The sequence below is a fragment of the Capricornis sumatraensis genome, chromosome 6 (assembly GCF_032405125.1).
Source record: "Capricornis sumatraensis isolate serow.1 chromosome 6, serow.2, whole genome shotgun sequence".
Lineage (NCBI taxonomy): Eukaryota > Metazoa > Chordata > Mammalia > Artiodactyla > Bovidae > Capricornis > Capricornis sumatraensis.
Window position 1 is genome coordinate 33,859,383 of NC_091074.1, and position 21,874 is coordinate 33,881,256.

At 43.1% G+C, this 21,874-nt stretch overlaps 1 protein-coding gene across 1 annotated transcript in view; it reads right to left on the reverse strand.

The window, feature by feature from the left end:
- The window catches only part of ADAMTSL1 (ADAMTS like 1), a 444,282-nt gene that overhangs the window by 204,921 nt on the left and 217,487 nt on the right, over positions 1–21,874 (reverse strand). The window contains exon 15 of the mRNA XM_068973576.1: positions 20,785–20,914. Within this exon, the coding sequence (XP_068829677.1) occupies positions 20,785–20,914 (130 nt within the window). The remainder of the gene's footprint in view (positions 1–20,784; positions 20,915–21,874) is intronic.

A 21,874-nucleotide genomic window follows, 5' to 3' on the forward strand; every position in this document is an offset into this window, starting at 1 on the left:
CTCTTGCCTGGAAAATCCCATGGACAGAGAAGCCTGGTAGGCTGTAGTCCATGGGGTTGCGAAGAGTCAGACACGACTGAGCGACTTCACTTTCACTTTTCACTTTCATGCATTGGAGAAGGAAATGGCGACCCACTCCAGTGTTCTTGCCTGGAGAATCCTAGGGATGGGGAAGCCTAGTGGGCTGCTGTCTCTGGGGTTGCACAGAGTCGGACATGACTGAAGCGAATTAGCAGCAGCAGCAGCAGCCAGGGCTACTTGGGCAAGTCACCTTTGACCTGTGTTCCTTCACAGATAAGACGAAAAAAGATTACATTCTGGGATTGGACAACCCCAGTCACTAACAGAAACTCATTTGCCTAATTTTTAGATTCTAGATGAGTCTGTCAGCCAAATTCCTTACCACTCTCTGGCTTTTTAGAGTGTAACAAACGAAACCCTGTGATTTCTTGGTACTGACACTACTGACAGACCCGATAGGGAAGTGATGAGGATTCAATGTCCACCAAGCTCTTCATGTGACCATGATGCCTCAGTCACCAGAAGTGAAAGAATCCAGCTTCCAGGAACTGGTTGGCAAAATTGTCCACAACAAACAAGGATTCCCAATAATACCTGAAGAAGGTGGACTCAATCCATCAGCATTATCTGCCAAGGACCTGGGCATGAGAATTTGTACTGGAAATCCATCCCATGTATCACCATTGTAACTGCTTTTTCAGGAAGAGAGAGTTCTTTGTGAACAAATAGATGCATTTGATGTTCAGAAAACCCATCCATTTCAGAGACTGGCCTGTCCATAGGGAAGGATTTGGGGTTCCCAAATGCAATAAAGAACAAATAATGAAACAATTATCCAATCGGCATATACGTCAGGATAGGTTTACCCCACATTACCTATGCTCAGGGAATCTGACATACATAAGGATGAAAAGATGCAGGAAGATGTCATGACCAAGTATATCAGATATCAATACAATACCTTCCTGTGTGTCAAGAGAGAGGAATACAATCCATGGATTCACTTTCTACACCTACATATGCAGCTGCAGCACAATCCTGTGTGGTGAAAAGCAGTCCACACCTTACCAACCTTGTTCTGCACAACAACCCTCCTGAAGGACTTAGGTATGCAGGGGTGAGCTGGAAAACAGCACTCTTCTTTTCTAGATCAAGGGAGGGTCAATCAGCCCACAGGTGGTTTCGCTTCACACCACCATAGGTCAGTTATATCGTCAACCTCCATTAAATGAAAGATGAAGTGTGTGACAGTGCCCATTTCCACAGAAGGCCTTTCTAGGTGTGCCAAGGATGGGCTGTCAGAAGGCCTATGGAAGCAGCGGGCAGGTAACATAAGAGAAATAGGAGAAAAATGGAAGCGCTCCCAGCCCCCAAACTGACATCTTACTGTCTGCCCCCAGTTGCAAACAAATAGCCAACCATTCGTGCCAAAAAGAAACAGCCACGAAACTGAACCTGACAGAGGGGAGCATCTTCGGCTCCATTATCAGCCTCTCCCCCACATCATAATTTTGGCATCATTTTCCTCACAAAAAGAGCATTGATAAGTGGTATCTGTCTAGTTGTGGTGGGTTTTACATCAATAAATACCTTGCTTATAACAGCTTCCTTCTGTGAATTTTCCATAGCTTGATGAAGCTTACCATTGTACAAGCTCTGGGCATTGCAATCTTTGATTTTGCTGCCTCGCTCATCTGCAGAAGGAGTTGAGGCAGTTGAAGCATGGTCCCTGGGTGGGGGTGGAGGTAGGGCTGGGATAGGTGATAGACCACACACAGAGGTTTTTTTGATTCCAGGAAACTTCCCCAGTAAATGTATCAGTGATGCACAAGCTTCATTTTCTATTATTCTTAACTCAATTTTCCCAAAAGCATCCTGAATGCATTTGGCAATGATCTACAGAATCCACCCCCAAACACTTTTGACTGAAATAAAAGAGAAACCTGTGTCTAGCATGTGGGGTTCTGCCAAGGCCAGAGTATACATCTCTTTTTTTGTTTACTCCTTAAACCTCAAAACAGCTCGAGTGTCAGTTCCCAGACCAAGATTTCTCTGTGATATTGCTGTTTCTGTGCATTAAGCCAATCTTCCGATGACATCTGCACAATAAGCAAGTATCTGGATGGCTGATTAGATAGCAGGAGCCTGAAAACCAACCCTCTGGAGTATCTCACAGGGCAAAAGAGGAAGAGGTGGCTTAAAAAATGAAATAAAGAGAAATATTCAGTATCTTGTATTTACATGACACTAAGTTATACAGAATTCAGAGAACTTAGGAAAACTGTATAATCCAAGAGCTCTTGACCCTGAGTTTACAGCTGAAGGAAATGGCAGGGCATTAGTGATCCATCTGCTTTTTAGAGTTTTCTACCATTGCCTGAAGAAGCAACACAAACACATTGCGCTATGTTCTTGGGTCCTCTCTTGCATCTCCTGAGTCACAGTACGTTGGAGAAGATAGGGAAATTACAGAAAAATGATCAAGTTCAAGTTCCTGTGTTACCCATGGGGACAGTGATCCAACAAAGCTGGTGGTAAATAATCTGACTTATTTTAAACAGTTGGAATAGTTGTTTCTGTATTACATTGTTATGTCAGTTTCCTGTTAATTGAGAGCAACCAGAAATACTCTTGTAACACATTACTGACCACGGAACTTTTCCAGAAACTAATGTCTGTGGCTGGTGATCTGTTATGTGAGCATTGAAACGTCTCACATCGATAGCATATGTCTTTAGTCAATAATGTAGAGAAGGAAATGGCAATCCACTTCAGTATTTTTGCCTGGAGAATCCCATGGACAGTGGAGCCTGATGGGTACATTCCATTGGGTCACAAAGAGTTGGACATGACTGGACCGGCTAACACTTATTCAATAATGAGATAATACAGGGGAATCAAGCACTTTCAGGCTCATCCAGAAGACTGAAAGGGGACAGAAGGCAAGACATAAAACTGTCCAAATGGCTTCTGAAGTACCTGGATTAGGACATATGTTTGACTAGAATTTTAGAGACGACACTTTGATATCTATGAGAATGAGACTTAGTGAGCTCAGTGGTCACCTTCTCTGGGTCACGCTCCCCAGTCTGGATTAGACGACTCATCTCAGTGTTCCTGAGCACAGTCACTCATATCTTTGCTTGGCTGCTATGACTGTGCACTGTCATGATCACATGCATGCACCTGTGTGCTGGCCACCCAGCTAGCCTCCCAGGTGGCTCAGTGGTAAAGAATCCACCCGCCAGTGCAGGAGCTGCAGGAGATGTGGGTTTGATTCCTAGGTCAGGAAGATCTCCTGAAGGAAGGCATGGTAGAACACTCCAGAAGCCCATGGACAGAGGAGCCTTGTGGGCTACGGTCCATAGGGTCGCAAGAGTTGGCCATGACTGAAACGACGTGGCTTGCACAGGGGAGCAAAAGAGTTGAAAGAACTGGGGTCCTGGCGCGAGTGGTTGAGAAAGGTCATTTGGGAATTTTGGTACTAAGAGGGCAAGGTGATTAGGATTAAGTCTCTGGGGGAGAGAAGGAAGAGGTACTAGGAAAGAGATGCTCAGAGAAGAGAGTGGCACAGAAAAGGAGACTGGGGCCCAGGGTTGCACAGAGGAAGTATGTGTGTTTGTAGGAGAGTAAGGATGTTGGCAGTTTACAACACAACAGGCCATCAGTTAAGCATAAGCTAAGCCAGTGGTTGATCCTTGTGGCAGAGCAAAGATGCAAAAGCTCCAAGGGAGCCACTGATGTCTCCCAGATTCATATGTCCAGGCTGAATCTCTCTGGATGACTTAGTATTTCTTTGTAAAAGTGTTTTCTTACGAACTGAGTGCTTTACCTAATGACTCAGTGCTGGGTTTTAAGACACTCACTTTAGGTCTACTTGATCTTTCTTTTAACATGGTTTATTTCCTGCATATTTGGTTTTGTCCTGAGACATGTGTGCTTGAAAGAATTTTTCACTATCCCTTAAGCGCTAGCTTTTACCAAGAGTCTAGTTCTACCCTTGGCAACCGAGAGTCTGAGATGAAAGCTATCTGTTGCAGATAAAGAAAGATGGGACTGTAAATTTGCCTGTGATCTTCACTATGCTTTAATCTATTCAATACTATGGGGCGCGGAGGACTGGTTCTCTTCACCATGTCAAGTCTCATGCCTGGAGCTTAATGCCTAGAATAGGACAGGGGATGGTCAGATAAAGAGATGGGAGGAAGGCAAGGATGGAGGGACTGGATGGGGAAATGGAGGGAGGAATGGGGCGTGTAAACATCATTAATAGAGGCAAGGACTGCATCACAAGCTCTTTTGTAACAACTTCGGAACTAAATTTTGTTCCAATCCGAACCTGCCACCAGCTAGTTACATGATCCCTCTAAGGACCCAGTTTCCTCAACTGTAAAATTAGGACAGGAACAGTAAATCCTCATAAAACTGTGGGGAAGATTAAACAAAATAATGTATATAAAGTGATGAACACAGTGCCTGACAAACTGTAAACTCCCAATAAATGGAAGCTATTAGGGCAGCCCTACCTTGCTCAAAGATGGCCTGTGAAGATTAACAAGGATGTGGGGGCAAGATATCCTTAACTTGTCAGTACCCTGGACTGGCTTTTATTTCTTTCCTTCTCTCTCCCACAAGTATTTGAGGAGACAGCTGGTTGGAAACAACACTATTTATATAAACTCTCTGATTTCTCCCTGACTTTTCACAGGCTGTTGTGACCGCCAGGACACAGCTGCTCATTTCCAGGACTCACACCTCACTTGCCCACGGGCCTTACTTCCTTCAGTCATGTCACACAGGATATTAACTTTTTAGGGACATTTGGACTCTGCCTCCTCCACTCCCACTTCATCAACTCATTGCTGTTCTTTTACAGAACATACTTAATGGATTAGGTGTTAAAATAAAGTAGACTATCCCAATAATTGCTACCTTTTGCAGGAGCAATAGAAACCATGAGAACCAGGTGCTGTGTTTTCTGTTCTAGATCTGACCAAGAGATGGGGCGAAGGCTGTACTGAAAGATGCCTTAAAGCCTGGCTCTATCCGTACCCTCTACCTTATTCTGCTCCCACACTAGCTGGTTAAATGTAGGAATAAACTGCAATGGCAATGAAAGAAACATGAAGGTCTTTTTATATCATACACTTTCCCGAATAGGGAACTAAGAGGGATGGCAAACCCTTATTTTTTTGAGCATCTATTTTATGAGGTAGGAATTAGCTGAGGGTTTTACAAATGTGCCCATCCTCACAACCCCTCCCCATTCTGGTTCAGACCATTATATTTGCTTTACAGCTGAGGACAGTGGAGTCTTGGAGAGGTTAAAGGAGCTGACCTAAGGCCACAAAGTAAATAAGGAAGCCAACATCTATCTGACCTCAAAACCCATGATTTCTCCCTAATTCCATGCAGTCTCCCTATTCCTGGTGGGGAATATTTAACTCTGACATTGCCAAGGCTCCTATGGTTCTTATCCCGAAGTCATCCCAAGTACTCTCAAGATTTCTATAAGGAAAAATACGGTGTCTGATAAGAAAAAAGAAGTCATGCTAAGATGATAGTAAGTTACCAGAGGCACATACCATCACAGCAAACCATGGCTTTGTTATTTAACACCACTGCTGAAAGTGGAATAAGGGTCAATCCTATGTGACCTGGGTAAAGGGTCCATTGTGGCTCTTTGAATGACATGAGCAGTGACCTATGATGGGCCAGAAAGGTGGTTGTGTCTACCCACTTGGGAATCAGAGTTGACAGCAGTAAGTGACAGGGAACGCACCACCTTCCAAGGTTCTAATATGCAGCCAATCGCTTGTGTATGTGTGTGTCTAGGGCCCATGGATAGTGATTCCACCAGTAAAACTAGAAGCCCTACTCAATACTGTGTAATGGCCTGCATGAGCAAAGAATCTTTAAGAAAGAGTGGATATATGTATATGTATAACTGATTCACTTTGCAGTACACCTGGAACTGACGCAACACTGTCAGTTAAAAATAAAATTTAAAAACAATACTTTCAAACTTAAAAAAAAAACCAACCAACCAACCCCTTCTTCCCCAACCCCTCCCAACAACAACAAAAAACCCTAGAAGCCTCATGAAAAAGCAATGAGCATTTGGTGGGACTGGGAGCTGTGTTAATGCAGTGACAGTCATTCTAGGCTTTTCTGTGTCACTAACACAAACACCAATCAAAATTCCTTGTAGTCCTGGTAGAGATAATTAGACACGGTGATGAAGATTTTAAAAAAAAAAGGAAGAATACTATTCACCACAGGAAAAGTAGTAGTTAGCGGGACTCTGCTTGGGACAGATCTTCTGTGATTGTGGCAGATGACCTGAGAACTTCCTGACCTTGGACTGGCGCCATAATGGGAATAATATTTCCAGAGCAACAAACTGTTTCCGAATGGTGTCCTCCAGATTCACTGGGCACAAATCAGAGCGTTCTCTCTTCTATGCCCTCATTATTTATTTTTGCGTGTGAAGGCATTAACCCTGCAGCCACATGTGCTCAGATGCATACGACTCTAGGTGCATACTCAAAGACTGTAGCCCGCCAGGTTCCTTCATTGATGGAAGTTTCCAGGCAAGAATACTGGATCAGGTTGCCCCTCCTCCAGGGGATCTTCCTGACCCAGGGACTGAACCTTCATCTCCTGTGGCACCTGCACTGACAGGCAGATTCTTTACTGCTGAGGCACCTGGGGAGCCCTTCAATCCCTCATTTTTACATTGCCTAAATGTCTCGTTTTCTCTCTTTTTCCAACTTCTTTGTTTTCTAAGTTTAAGAAACATAGCAACAGAGCAGATTTCTAACTCTAAGGTCATAGAAAACTCTTCATCTCAAATTGCGTGAGGCCTTCTTTCAAAATTTCCAAAGAAGGTATTGGGTACACTCAGGCAGCAATAATTCTCTTTTCAAAGCTTTGGCTGAATCATTGCTTGCCTTTAAACTGTTACCTCAGGACGTTAGAAACACTGGATTATAGGGGAAGGCAGGAAAAAAAAAATAGAGAAGATTTACTCTGAGCGTCTCCACTCTTCTGCTGATTGATTTGTAAGCTGGAAGGTTTGTGAACTGTAAAACTCCCATGTTTCATCACCACATCCACAGCAGAAAGCTATGTGGTGGTGATATTTCCATCCCCATGGTGCTTATGAGCAATGGGATTGATGACTGGTTCAAATAGGTCAGCTCTTAGAGCAGTGAAGAACACAGGCACTAGTTTAGTTTAATAACTATCTTTAGAAGAGTAGCACTTAACTACCCAAGATGAAAAAAATGTAATGGCTTCTCCAGGACCATTCCTCAAACTCTGTAGGCTGTACCTGCTTCAGGGAACAAAGTGGGTTTGTTCATCCCTGTTTCCCCAGCACAATGCCCAGGACAAAGTAGGCAATCAATAAATATTTGTTCAGTGGACGTTGAATGAAGAGAAATTCTAGTTACAAAGCACTACAGTAAAGAGCACTATAAAATTCTAAATCCAGGGATGAAGAACACTTTGTATCCTTTTACATATGTACAAGCAACATTAAGGAATTCTACAAGTGAGTGAGTGAGTGAAAGTCGCTCAGTCATGTCTGACTCTTTGAGACCCCATGGATAGTACAAGCTCCTCCTGTCCATGGAATTCTCCAGGAAAGAATTCTGGAGTGGGTTGCCATGCCCTTCTGCAGGGGATGGAACCCAGGTCTCCTGCATTGTAGGCAGATTGTTTACTGTCTGAGCCACCAGGGAAGCCCCAAGGCATTCTACAAACATTCATTTCAGTGTTCCACCATCCTTGCTGCCTGAATGCTCTTGGCTACATTTTCCTTATGGAAATCCAATTCTTGTTCCCCAGTAGACTTCTCATGGCTCCTTCATTTATAGTTAAAGCCAGTTCCTGTCTTGCGATTAATAGAGGTGCTTTGTCTTGGGGACTTAAATTTGACTTAATGTAATTTTCCTAATAGAATTCGCTTTTTCTTTCTTTCTTGAAAAGCTTTAGTTCTGTGGATAATTATCATAACCCTCAAGGATCACAGAATGTCAGAACTGGAAGGGCCTCAAGGATCAGCTGGCTGTACCTCTCTTTCTCTCTTCTGGGGACATCCTTCCTTAAGGCTCTATTCTCCCGCCAGGTGGACAGGCTGAGCCCACATCACACTAGCTTGAATGTGGAGGATACAAAATGCTAACACACCTAGGACAAGAGGTCTTTACTACTTTCGATGAAAATAAAATGATGCAGAGCACACTATTTATGTATGATATTGAATGAGAAAAAGAGCAGGTGACTATTAGATAATAAAAGCTAGCCACTGTTACTACTTTAGCTCTGTTGGATGAAGAGCCAGAGCCATCTTTCTCCAAGCAAATGGGTCTGTTTCCCTCCCATTTCACTCTCCTTAATAGCCTTCTGCTGCCTGTATGACATAAAAGTCCAAACAACTTAGCATAAAGAGCTATCCTGTAGCTGGCCCCTGCCCACTCTGCAACACTAGCTTCCAATTCTTGTTCTTTCCTCTGTGTCCAGGCTGTTCTTCCCGCCTGTAACATCTCTTCCCTCTCTTCTTCACCTGGGTGACTCTTGCTTATGTGTTAGGATTCAGCATGGGCAATGCCTCCTCCAGAAAGCCTTCCCTTCTGCCTCTTGCACCCAGAGAACCCTGTGTTTGCCCCATCACAGCAGTTACTGTTTTGAAATCTTCCTCCAATAACTGGTAACTCCTTCAGAACAGATTTGGGTCTTCTAGTCATTTCTGGAGGCTTCCCTGGTGGCTCAGAAGTTAAAGTGTCTGCCTGGAATGCAGGAGACCCGGGTTCGATCCCTGGGTCGGGAAGATCCCCTGGAGAAGGAAATGGCAACCCACTCCAGTACTCTTGTCTGGAGAATCCCATGGAGGGAGGAGCCTGTTAGGCTACTAGTCCATGGGGTCGCAAAGAGTTGGACTTTCTGAGGATCAAATACAAGCAGACTGCTATGCATGAAGATACACAGTGTGTTTTTATGTTTTACTGAATTGAGATGTGAAATGCTTTTGGCCGTAATTTTTTTATGCAGAAGGTTAATTTCAGTCAATGGTTTGTATAAGGACTTTGCCAGAGTCCAGGAAGAATTATGTGGTCTAAAAGGCTGTGTAACCACATCGATGTTAAGAAACCAGGAAAGCTTCCCTCTCCTGTCTTAACTGAATGAATTTTTTCCTAAGGCTGAGGTTCTATCTTTATGGAATTAGCCATTTGTGCTTTCTGGAGACAAGACGAGAAGGTAGATCCATTCCCTTGATTTTTATCCCATATTCATGCAAAAACTACATCTATGCTTATAGAATAACTTCTAGTACCAGCAAAGCTCATTTCACAAAGGTTTGTAGCTGATATCACAAGGGATGCGTAACCATGGAGAGGGCTCTCATTAGGAAAAATGAAGATTTACACCCCAAGGCAAGCATACATGGGATGCTTACCCTTGCTGATGTCAAAGTGCTGCTGGGGACAAATCTGATCACTAAGCCAACACATTCCTGGGTAGGGAAGTAGCAGAGACTGCCACCGGGCCAATCAGGCTCAACTACTAAGAAACAGGTCTTGGCAGATTCTTCTGTTGTAACTTGTCCATCAGTGGAAGAAAAGAGAGAGACAGTATAATCATACATCTGGATTTACCAAGGAGGATGACAATAGTAATAGCATTAGCTCTCTAAAGGCGCTTGAATATGGTCTTCAAATCTGGACTCAATTTCTGTGGACGCCAGTGAGCTTTGGTGTACTTTTGCTTTAAGCACTTAAAAGTTAGTATGGACACAGCCAAAAGGCAGCATATGGAAACTTTGGGAACTCAGCAGAAGATAAACCAATACTTGGAGAGCATGTTGAAACAGAAACCCTTAAAATAAGTTGTCTAAGGGGACAGTCCCTGTAAAGCTTTGAAAGTTCCATGATGTAAATTATAACGTGGTTGTGGTAACACCTTCTGCTCTAGCCATTTTAGGCAAATGTAAAAGAAAATTAGAAATTGGAAATCATTTGCGGCTCATCCGTGTGGGTTTTGTTAGCACACAATAAAATAGGCATTCTACAGTTTGCTTTTAAAGGGGAGACTCTGTGACCTTGAAGATGATATTTAACTTTCTCATTTCAGTTTAGGATCCTTAAACTTCTTTTATGGTTCCTGCCAATCCTCAGAACCACCCTAGGTCTGAGAAAAGGGAATGGGGTTGGGGTTGGGGACAGAAACCAAGTACTGTTCCTGGAATTATGAGCTTTTTCCCCCTCTTCACTGTTTATCTATTCCACACCACTCAGCTGTTCTCTGTTGCAGAGAAATAAAAGTTTAGTTTAAAAAGTATGTTAGAACAAAGCTGCAGAAATTGCCTGGAATTTCCTTCATTTTCGGCCATCTGGCTTTCATTGTGGACTTCTCTCCCCTCCTCCATGTACGTTTACCAAATCTTTTCAACACACGCTGGCTGAGCTATCAAATGCTTATAATTAATAACAGTCAGACTACTTTTTTTTTTTTCTTTTAAGGGAGTGCTTTCTGCCTTTCTTTGGGCTGCTCATGTCATAGCTATTATAAACTGGGGAGATGGTCAGTAGAGCTTAATTATTAAGACTTAATTGAATAAGGAAGAAAAGCAAATCAAACTTGAGGTTAAGTCCTGAATGCAAACTAAAAATATTTCTTACTAAAAATGAAAGGGAAAGCGAAGATTAATTTTTCTGAGTGCCTACTATGATCCTATTTTAGAGATGAAGAATTTGAGAACCCAAAAAGATATATGACCTCTTGAAGGTCACAATAGCTAAACATGACAGAGCAGGATTCGAACACAGGTCTTAATCTATCTGTGGGGTTTTATTTTGGTGGTCTCAGGAATGGAGAAGAGGTTTGGTGCGTGTTATTAAGGAAAAATCAAGTTGCCAAACAATACATTATGTAATATGATCGCATTTACAAAGGCAAAAGAATCTTATATATTTGTATATGTTCATGTATGTATACAAATGCATAGAAAAAGGTCTGGAAGGTCTGTTCAAACCATGAACAGTGATGATCTCTGGGGAGAAGAAGGGTGTGGTGCTACAGAGCATGGTGGTGAAAGGGCAGCATGCTCCTTTCTTTACTGATTACTTCTGCGGTGCTTGAGTGTTAAAGAATGAGAATATTCATGAAATACTTGGATAATTCTAATACTTAGCTTTTTAATTAGGAACAGGGGGCAGATGTCTTTCCTAAAGACTGATCTTGGCTCCTGTTTGCATATTTCTCCCTTAAGCAGGTCTAACCTACCAGAGAAGGTGGGCAGGGTTGGGGGTGCTGGTGGTGGAATGTGGCCTTCTAGACACACATTATTGAGAGGATGGCAAAGATGTCTAAAATAATTTTTTTTTTTTTGGTTACAGTGTGTTAATTTGTTTTTATACTTTTCTTCCCATAATTTCTTTTTTTAAATTTTATTTTACTTTACAATACTGTATTGGTTTTGCCATACATCAACATGAATCCGCCACGGATATACACGTGTTCCCAATCCTGAAACCCCCTCCCACCTCCCTCCCTATACCATCTCTCTGGGTCATCCCAGTGCACCAGCCCCAAGCATCCTGTATCTTGCATCAAACTTAGACTGGCGTTCGTTTCTTATATGATATTATACATGTTTCAATGCCATTCTCCCAAATCATCCCACCCTCTCCCTCTCCCAGAGTCCAAAACACTGTTCTATACATCTGTGTCTCTTTTGCTGTCTTGCACACAGGGTTATTGTTACCATCTTTCTAAATTCCATATATATGTGTTAGTGTACTGTACTGGTGTTTTTCTTTCTGGCTTACTTCACTCTGTATAATCGGCTCCAGTTTCATCCACCTCATTAGAACTGATTTAATTTGAATAATTTTTATTCCTTGAACTGATACCTTCCTTGCTACCAACTTGGATGTAAAATTCTCACAGGTGTCAGCTTACAAGCAAAAATGGTCCTAATTTCTTCTGGCCAATTGTAGGCCAGGTTGTTAAGGAGTTAATACCAGTCCCTGCTGTCCTATCTTCTATCTTCAATCACACCCTCCCTGGGTAAAGCTAACCATGCACTCAAACTCCATTGTGTCCAGTCTCTCATCTGATAAAGTTTGTCTTCATATTCTTAACTTTGGGGATATTTTGCCATACATGGCTGCTACCATAAAGGGTTACTTATACTAAGGTTATTTATGTTTTAAGTTGTAAAGCCTTAAACATAAAGAAGAGATTAATAATAGCATTTTTAGCACTACCTGGTGGGTGGGAGAGACAGGATAAGAGGGATAGAGAGGAGAGAGTGCAATGGGGTCCAGCTATTATCAAGGTCTAAGCATTACTATGGGCTTTCCAGGGGGCTCAGTGATAAAGAATCCACCTGTAGTGCAAGAGACATGGGTCCAATCCCTGGGTCAGGAAGATCCCTGGGAGAAAGAAATGGCAATCCCCTCTAGTATTCCTGCCTGGGAAGTCATGTGAACAGTGGTGCCTGGCAGGCTACAGTCCACGGGGAAGGAAAAGAGCTGGACCTGACCTAGCAACTAAACAACAACAAAGTATTACTGTGTAAAAATTTAGTCCTAGTCCTTATACTCATTTATTCAATAAGGTTTGTTTTTTGGATGTGAACCATTTTTAAAGTCTTTATTGAATTTATTATTACATTGTCTCTATTTTACATCTTGGTTCCTTGTTCGCCAGGCAAGTGAAATCTTAGCTTTCTGACCAGGGATTGAAAATGTACTCCTTGCATTAGAAGGCGATTTCAACCACTGGACTTCCAGGGAAGTCCCATCAATAAGCACTTAATACACATCTACTATATGTCAGACATTATTCTAGGTTCTAGAAACTGTACCTTCTAGGTTCTAGAAAGGTGAATATAAAGGAGGATTAAAACATGAAGCTGATAGCAAGGACTTTAAAATCTAGTCCTCTTCCATACAGACGGCCAAGAGGCACATAAAAAGATGCTCAATATCACTAATTATTACAGAAAGGCAATGAAAACTACAGTGATGTACATTTCACACCAGTCAGAATAACCACCATTAAAATGTCTGCAATAATTAATGATGAAGAAGGTGTGGAAAAAAGGGAACACTTCTATATTGTTGGTGGGAATGTAAACTTGTATGACTACGACAAAAAGCAGTATGGAGATTCTTTTAAAAATTAAAAATAGAACTACCATATGATCCAGCAATCCTATTCCTGGCCATGTAGCTACAGAAAACTCTAATTCAAAAATATACATGCACCCCAATATTCATAGCAGCACTATTTACAATAGTTAGGACATGGAAACAACCTAAAAATGTCTTTCAACAGATGAACAGATAAGAATATGTGGTATGTAAGTATGATGGAACATCTGCAGTATCATGGATAGAGTGGGAAATTATCATACTAAGTTAACTAAGTCAGACAGAGAAAGGCGAATATCATATGATATCACTTATGCATGGTAGCTAAAAAATGATACAAATGAGCTTATTTACAAAACAGAAATAGACTCCCAGACATAGGAAACAAACGTATGGTTACCAAAGAGGAAAGGGTGGGCAGAGATAAATTGGGAGTTTGGGATTAATATATACAATGACACCACCCTATGGCAGAAAGCCAAGAGGAACTAAAGGGCTTCTTGATGAAGGTGAAAGAAGAGAGTAAAAAAACTGGCTTAAAACTCAACATTCAAAAAACGAAGATCATGGCATCCGGTCACATCATGGGGAAACAATGGAAACAGTGACAGACTTTATCTTCTTGGGCTCCAAAATCACTGCAAATGGTGACTGCAGCCATGAAATTAAAAGATGCATGCTCCTTGATAGAAAAGCTATGACCAACCTAGATAGCATATTAAAAAGAAGAGGCATCACTTTGTTGACAAAGATCCATGTAGTCAAAGCTATGGTTTTTTCAGTAGTCATGTTTGGGTGTGAGAGTTGGACCATAAAAAAAGCTGAGCACCAAAGAACTGATGTTTTTAAACTGTGGTATTGCAGAAGACTCTTGAGAAATCAAACAAGTCAATCCTAGAGGAAATCAACCCTGAATATTCATTGGAAGGACTGACGCTGAAACTGAAGTTCCAGCGCTTTGGCCACCTGATGTAAAGAGCTGACTCATTAGAAAAATCCCTGATGGTGGGAAAGATTGAAGGCAAGAGGAGACAGGGATGACACAGGATAAGATGGTTGGATGGTATCACTGAGTCAGTGGACATGAGTTTTAGCAAGCTCTGGGAGATGGTGAAAGACAGGGAAGTCTGGCATGCTGCAGTCCACAGGGTCACAAAGAGTTGGACACGACTGAGTGACTGAACAACAACAACTACTATACAGAAAATAGAGATGCACAATACTGTACATAAAATAGATAAACAACAAGGACCTACTGTATGGCACAGGCAACTATACTCAAATCTTACAATAACATATGGGAAAGAACATATATATATATAATAACTGAATCATTTTGCTATACACTTGAAACTAACATAACATTGTAAATTAACTACACTTCAATAAACGAACAAAGCTAGTGGAGGTGATGGAATTCCAGTGGAGCTGTTTCAAATCCTGGAAGATGATGCTGTGAAAGTGCCGCACTCAATATGCCAGCAAATTTGGAAAACTCAGCAGTGGCCACAGGACTGGAAAAGGTCAGTTTTCATTCCAATCCCAAAGAAAGGCAATGCCAGAGAATGCTCAAACTACCACACAATTGCACTCATCTCACACACTAGTAAAGTAATGCTCAAAATTCTCCAAGCCAGGTTTCAGCAATACGTGAACTGTGAACTTCCAGATGTTCAAGCTGGTTTTAGAAAAGGCAGAGGAACCAGAGATCAAATTGCCAACATCTGCTGGATCATTGAAAAAGCAAGAATTTCAGAAAAACATATATTTCTGCTTTATTGACTATGCCAAAGCCTTCGACTGTGTGGATCACAATAAACTGTGGAAAATTCTGAAAGAGATGGGAATACCAGACCACCTAACCTGCCTCTTGAGAAATCTGTATGCAGGTCAGGAAGCAACAGTTAGAACTGGACATGGAACAACAGACTGGTTCCAAATAGGAAAAGGGGTACGTCAAGTCTGTATATTGTCACCCTGCTTATGTAACTTTTATGCAGACTACATCATGAGAAATGCTGGGCTGGAAGAAGCACAAGCTGGAATTAGGACTGCCAGGAGAAATATCAATAATCTCAGATATGCAGATGACACCACTCTTATGGCAGAACGTGAAGAAGAACTAAAGAGCCTCTTGATGAAAGTGAAAGAGGAGAGTGAAGAAGTTGGCTTAAAGCTCACCATTCAGAAAACTAAGATCATGGCATCTGGTCCCATCACTTCATGGGAAATAGATGGGGAAACAGTAGAAGCAGTGTCAGACTTTATTTTGGGGGGCTCCAAAATCACTGCAGATGGTGATTGCAGCCATGAAATTGAAAGATGCTTACTCCTTGGAAGGAAAGTTATGACCAACCTAGATGGCATATTGAAAAGCAGAGACATTACTTTGCCAACAAAGGTCCGTCTAGTCAAGGCTATGGTTTTTCCAGTGGTCATGTATGGATGTGGAAGTGGACTGTGAAGAAGGCTGAGTGCCGAAGAATTGATGCTTTTGAACTGTGGTGTTGGAGAAGACTCTTCAGAGTCCCTTGGACAGCAAGGAGATCCAACCAATCCATGCTAAAGGGAGATCAGTCCTGGGTGTTCTTTGGAAGGAATGATGCTAAAGCTGAAACTTCAGTACTTTGGCCACCTCATGCGAAGAGTTGACTCATTGGAAAAGACTCTGATGCTGAGAGGGATTGGTGGCAGGAGGAGAAGGGGACAAAAGAGGATGAGATGGCTGGATGGCATCACCAACTCGATGGACATGAGTTTGAGTGAACTCTGGGAGCTGGTGATGGACAGGGAGGCCTGGCATGCTGTGATTCATGGGTCGCAAAGAGTTGGACACGACTGAGCGACTGAACCGAACTGAATAGAAAATTAAATCTGTACTAAAAAAAACAAAACAACCTAGTCCTCTCCAATAGACAGCTACTATTTTTTTAAGTGAGATTTCTTGGTAGTTCAGCAGTAAAGAAATCTGCCTCCCAATGTAGGAAACACATTAGGATCTTCCCTGGGTCAGGAAGATCCCTTTCAAAAGTCAATGGCTTTTGAAGAATACTGACTCCAATATTCTTGCCTGGGAAATCCCATGGACTGAGGAATCTGACAGGCTACAATCCACAGAGTCACAAAAGAGTTGGACACGACTTAGCGACTTAATAACAACTTCTTAAGTGTCCTAAAAACTGCAGGCAGTCTGTGCACATGTGCGCACACAAAAATTGGAACAAGCAGAATACCTCTTACTTGAGAACACAGTCAGGCATGAGAATTTACTTGCCTCAACCTGGTGAAAATTGGACATGTGCTTCTTATACCAGCTCTGCCAATCACACAGAGGAAATCAGATGGTGAGTTTCATCTCCGAGAGACCGCCCAGATAGGATATGCCTTCTAGGCCTTTGGTATTCTTTGTGTGATCAGATAACTCTGACCACAGATGAGAAGAAAAGTAGCTTCCTACCTGGTGTTCAGTAAGACAAATAACTTCCTGGAAAAGCTACTTCTCTTAACCAGCACCACCTCTAAGAGTCATAAGCCCAATGACCAAGATTTGAACATCACCTCTGTATATCCCACCAAAAATGCTATGGATTTTTCTGTTTTGAATGCATGGACATCAGCATGGGCCAAGAGCCTAAAAGACAGGGTATAGAAACTTGGAGCCCATTAGGGAATATGCCAAACTGTGCAGGGAATGCTGATCCATGCACAAGAAGAATTGTGATTCAGTGATTTAAATTAGTCCCAAATGAATAGAAGGTGCATGGAATAAGACACTGCTATAACCCTACTAAACACATTTTCAGATACATCTGACATAAACATTCAGCAGGAGAGGTTTTTTTTTTCCCCTCATGTCAGACTGAAATATTCCACAGGAGATACACCTCTACACAGCTCTCATTTTAAGGGGAAACTCTGCTTTGGCTCTTGGACAGGAGGTGAAGAGAGCGAGTCATATCAGGCCATTCTGGCCCCCTTTGTTGTTTTAACTAGCATCATTCCACGAAAGCTCAGCTGTGTACAGCTGGCCGAAGAAAACTCTGGCCATGCCCAGTAAGATGTTCTGCCCTTCAGTTTGATGGTTTGCTGGTGGAAATTAAAGCCCTGGGTTGAACTGGAGCAAATGAAACAATGTTAAGCCCAACAAGAGTCTTTGTCTTCCAGTCAGTAAAAAGGTCCTAGAGTAAAGTAAGCTTATCTAATTTAACTATAGTCTGTACTTGGAGGATGGGAAGGAACATCTTGTGTCCTATTTTTTCTGCTGTCCCAGGAAGGCAGGGGTTTAGTGGCTGAAAATCCTGGAAGATTTTTAGTTTGTCCCAGGGACTGACTCCTTGGGCTTGCCTCAGGTCATCACAGCATTTGGATGTCATCACATCACTGAGATGTGGTTGGAAAGACCCTCATGCTTGTTTTTAAAGTGTTGGTAAACAAGCAGAATAGCACTGATTATCAGCACAAAGCAGCAGCAGCAAACGCTCCTGCCTACAGAGCCAGAAGAGTTATGGGATTATTTGAACAGGACCTGGTGACCTTGGATCATTTTGTATAGCTAGTTCATTTTACAGATGTGGACACAGAAGGGGCAGGCATCTTGCTCAGTGCCACACAGGGCTTCCTGATCTGGTAGCCAAGGGCCCTAGAGGCTGCTCTTCCTATATCCCTTCTGCTTCTTCCTATATAGGAGGCTGTAGTCAAAGAGAGGGGGTCTGGACTTCTTGCCCACACAGTTAGGTCTTATATTCACTGATAAACAGTGAGGTCAGGATGCAGAAGTGGGCAGGCATAGAAAAAGAGTTTTCTCAGAATTCCATGAACTGAATCTAGGCTTTTTGTGGCCCAGCCCTTGACTCTATTTTACCGGCTGCTGTTCTCGTGGGTGAGGTGCTGCTCCAAGCAGTGGCTGACTGATTTTCTGGTTGCCTTAGAGGATATGGCACTAATGGCCCCCTTCCCTTCTGAACTTAAAGAGGGATCAACAGACAAAACAACTTTTCAGATCAACAGACAGAACAACTCTGGTAATGAGCAGGAGAGTGTCACTGTGGGATTGTGTGCCCTGAAATAATCTGAGGAGGCCTGCAATCTGTATCTTCTAAACTCCAAAGAAAGGCATCTAATTGACTGAAATCTTCACGACCCAGATAATCAAGATGGTGTGATCACTCACCTAGAGCCAGACATCCTGGAATGTGAAGTCAAGTGGGACTTAGAAAGCATCACTACGAATGAAGCGAGTGGAGGTAATGGAATTCCAGTTGAGCTATTTCAAATCCTGAAAGATGATACTGTGAAAGTGCTGCACTCAATATGCCAGCAAATTTGGAAAACTCAGCAGTGGCCACAGGACTGGAAAAGGTCAATTTTCATTCCAATCCCAAAGAAAGGCAATGCCAGAGAATGCTCAAACTACCACACAATTGCACTCATCTCACACACTAGTAAAGTAATGCTCAAAATTCTCCAAGCCAGGCTTCAGCAATACATGAACCGTGAAATTCCAGATGTTCAAGCTGGTTTTAGAAAAGGCAGAGGAACCAGAGATCAAATTGCCAACATCCACTGGATCATAGAAAAAGCAAGAGATTTCCAGAAAAATATCTATTTCTGCTTTATTGACTATGCCAAAGCCTTCGACTGTGTGGATCACAATAAACTGTGGAAAATTCTGAAAGAGATGGGAATACCAGACCACCTGACCTGCCTCTTGAGAAACCTGTATGCAGGTCAGGAAGCAACAGTTAGAACTGACATGGAACAACAGACTGGTTCCAAATAGGAAAAGGAGTCTGTTAAGTCTGTATATTGTCACCCTGCTTATTTAACTTATATGCAGAGTACATCATGAGAAACACTGGGCTGGAGGAAGCACAAGCTGGAATCAAGATTGCCAGGAGAAATATCAATAACCTTAGATATCCAGATGACACCACCCATATGGCAAAAGTGAAGAGGAACTAATGAGCCTCTTGATGAACGTGAAAGAGGAGAGTGAAAAAGTTGGCTTAAAGCTCAACATTCAGAAAACTAAGATCATGGTATCCGGTTTCATCACTTCATAGCAAATAGATGGGGAACAGTGGAAACAGTGGCTCACTTTATTTTGGGGGGCTCCAAAATCACTGCAGATGGTGACTGCAGCCATGAAATTAAAAGACACTTACTCCTTGGAAGGAAAGTTTTGACCAACCTAGATAGCATATTCAAAAGGACTTTTTACTTTTCCAGCAAAGGTCCATCTAGTCAAGGCTATGGTTTCTTCCAGTGGTCATGTATGGATGTGAGAGCTGGACTATAAAGAAAGCTGAGCGCTGAAGAATTGCTGCTTTTGAACTATGGTGTTGGAGAAGACTCTTCAGAGTCCCTTGGACTGCAAGGAGATTCAACCAAGTCCATCCTAAAGGGGCTCAGTCCTGGGTGTTCATTGGAAGGACTGATGCTGAAGCTGAAACTCCAATACTTTGGGCACCTGATGTTAAGAGCTGACTCATTGGAAAAGACCCTGATGCTGGAAAAGATTGAGGGCAGGAGGAGAAGGGACGGCAGAGAATGAGATGGTTGGATGGCATCACCGACTCGATGGACATGGGTTTGGGTGGACTCCAGGAGTTGGTGATGGATAGGGAGGCCTGGCGTGCTGCAGTTCATGGGGTTGCAAAGAGTTGGACAAGACTGTGCGACTGAACTGAACTGAATTGACTGAGAAGTAAGACAAGGAGTATTAGCTTGACCAGAAACCTATCATTAAATCCTAGAGGCAACACATTGCTTCTTGTGTGATACTCTGTAGAAACACAAGAAATATTCTTCAGTAACAGCAACCCCTTTCTCATCTAGGATTTGATCTGGGAACATTCCTCATCCCATCAGCACACTTGCAAGACTGGCTTTGGTTCTTTAAATGTCTCCTCTTGGAAACCAGAATCACAGAAGAGATGGTTGAGCTTCTACAGAGACTTCAACAAATATCTGAAGGCAAGTCTCCCAAGACACCATAAAATTGTGTGGACTGAAGCAGTGACTGCATTTATGAACTAAAACTCAAGGTTGGATAATAATGAGACCCAGGCAGGGGTGAACAATGAAATGCTCTAATCGATTTTCTACATGTGAAATGACACACGCACACTCCAGAGCATGCTATAATGAATCTGCATGCTGTGTGCAGAGGGATTTCATGGTGGCTCAGTGATACCACCCAGATCCTTCAGTTCCTGCAACCCACAAGCCTATCTGTTATGAGGGTGGGAGGGCGTGGGACACAGGCTGAGAGGTCGCAAAGACCCTACCTTCTGTGGTCAGTCCACGTTCCCCTGGGGAGAAAGCATCAGTGGGGCCCGTGCACATTCCGGCCACACCACGGGGCTTTTCCTTTGTGCACGGAGCCTTCTGGACCCTGAGCATGATCGTTGGGCTAGAATTCCAAAGCCCTGGTTTCAATTAACTTTAAGTGGATTTGACTAAGAGTTTGAACTGATGCTAATTGGTTTTCAAAACACTGGGTAACAATAAGCATTCTGATCTTGCCCATGGACAGATACACAAACCCCGTTCTGAACACACTCCTGGGCAGCAGGGCAGCTGGCGCACCTCTTACCTTGCTGGGCAGGGATCCAAACTGCAGGATTTCAGAAGCTGGGGGGGCCGCCGGCTGGTCACGCACAGGTTCTCATCCACGGGCTCCCGGGTCTGTTTGTTCAGGCAGCTCACCACAGCTTCCTGGACACCTGTGTACAGATGACACCCATCAAGGCCAGAGCAGGCGTGCGGGGGGTGAGCAAGTGTAGACATGCAGCTGGTGGGAGGTCTCTGAGACTGGGAGGACTAGCTGCGTATCAGGTAGTTGAAAGCTTGGGACTGCCCATCTCGTCAGGCATCAGTCTATCTGGAGAAAGCACTCACGAGTTTTTGCCCCTTGAGCAGGGCAGCTCCCCCATTGGGGGAGAGGCTGCTACCAGGACTCTGAAATGCTTGAAAAAGTACCAACCAGCTATGCAGCTGCCCATGCTGAAGAAGGATAATTTAAAGCAGAAGGAGAGCAGGGTGACCAAAATAATGACCCCAAGGCTTCACACATTGTATTTTAATCAACAGGAGATGACTATACTTAGAAGGCAGGCCCAGAGCCACATTGGAATAGCCAGCATTCTGTAAACTGCTATGCATCTGGGGCCTTGCATCCAGTGCTTTTCTGGTTTCCTGTTGATTTTGGTTCATTTCTTTAGTGACCTAGAGCTGCTTGGGGAGCTTCCCTGGTGGCTCAGATGGCAAAGAATCTGCCTGCCTTGCAGCAGACCTGAGTTCCATTCCTGAGTCAGGAAGATCCCCCAGAGGAGGGGACATGGCAACCCACTCCAGTATTCTTGCCTGGAGGATCCCATGGACACAGGAGCCTGGTGGGCTACAGTTCACATGGACACAAAGAGTTGGACATGACTAAGCAACTAACACAGGGCCACTTGGGATGCTGGAGTGAAGGGAGAGAGCAAGACACCTAATGATGGCATTCATGGAAGACAATGTTCCTACCGCTACCCATGCACCCCTGACCACAGACCTAGTGAAATAGGAGTTTGAGGAGTGACTGGCATATAGTCACTTGGTGGGTCTTCATGGGGCAGGGACACGTGTAACCCGATAATACAGTGTCAAGACATTTCACCCTGCTTCCCACAGTCATGACAGCA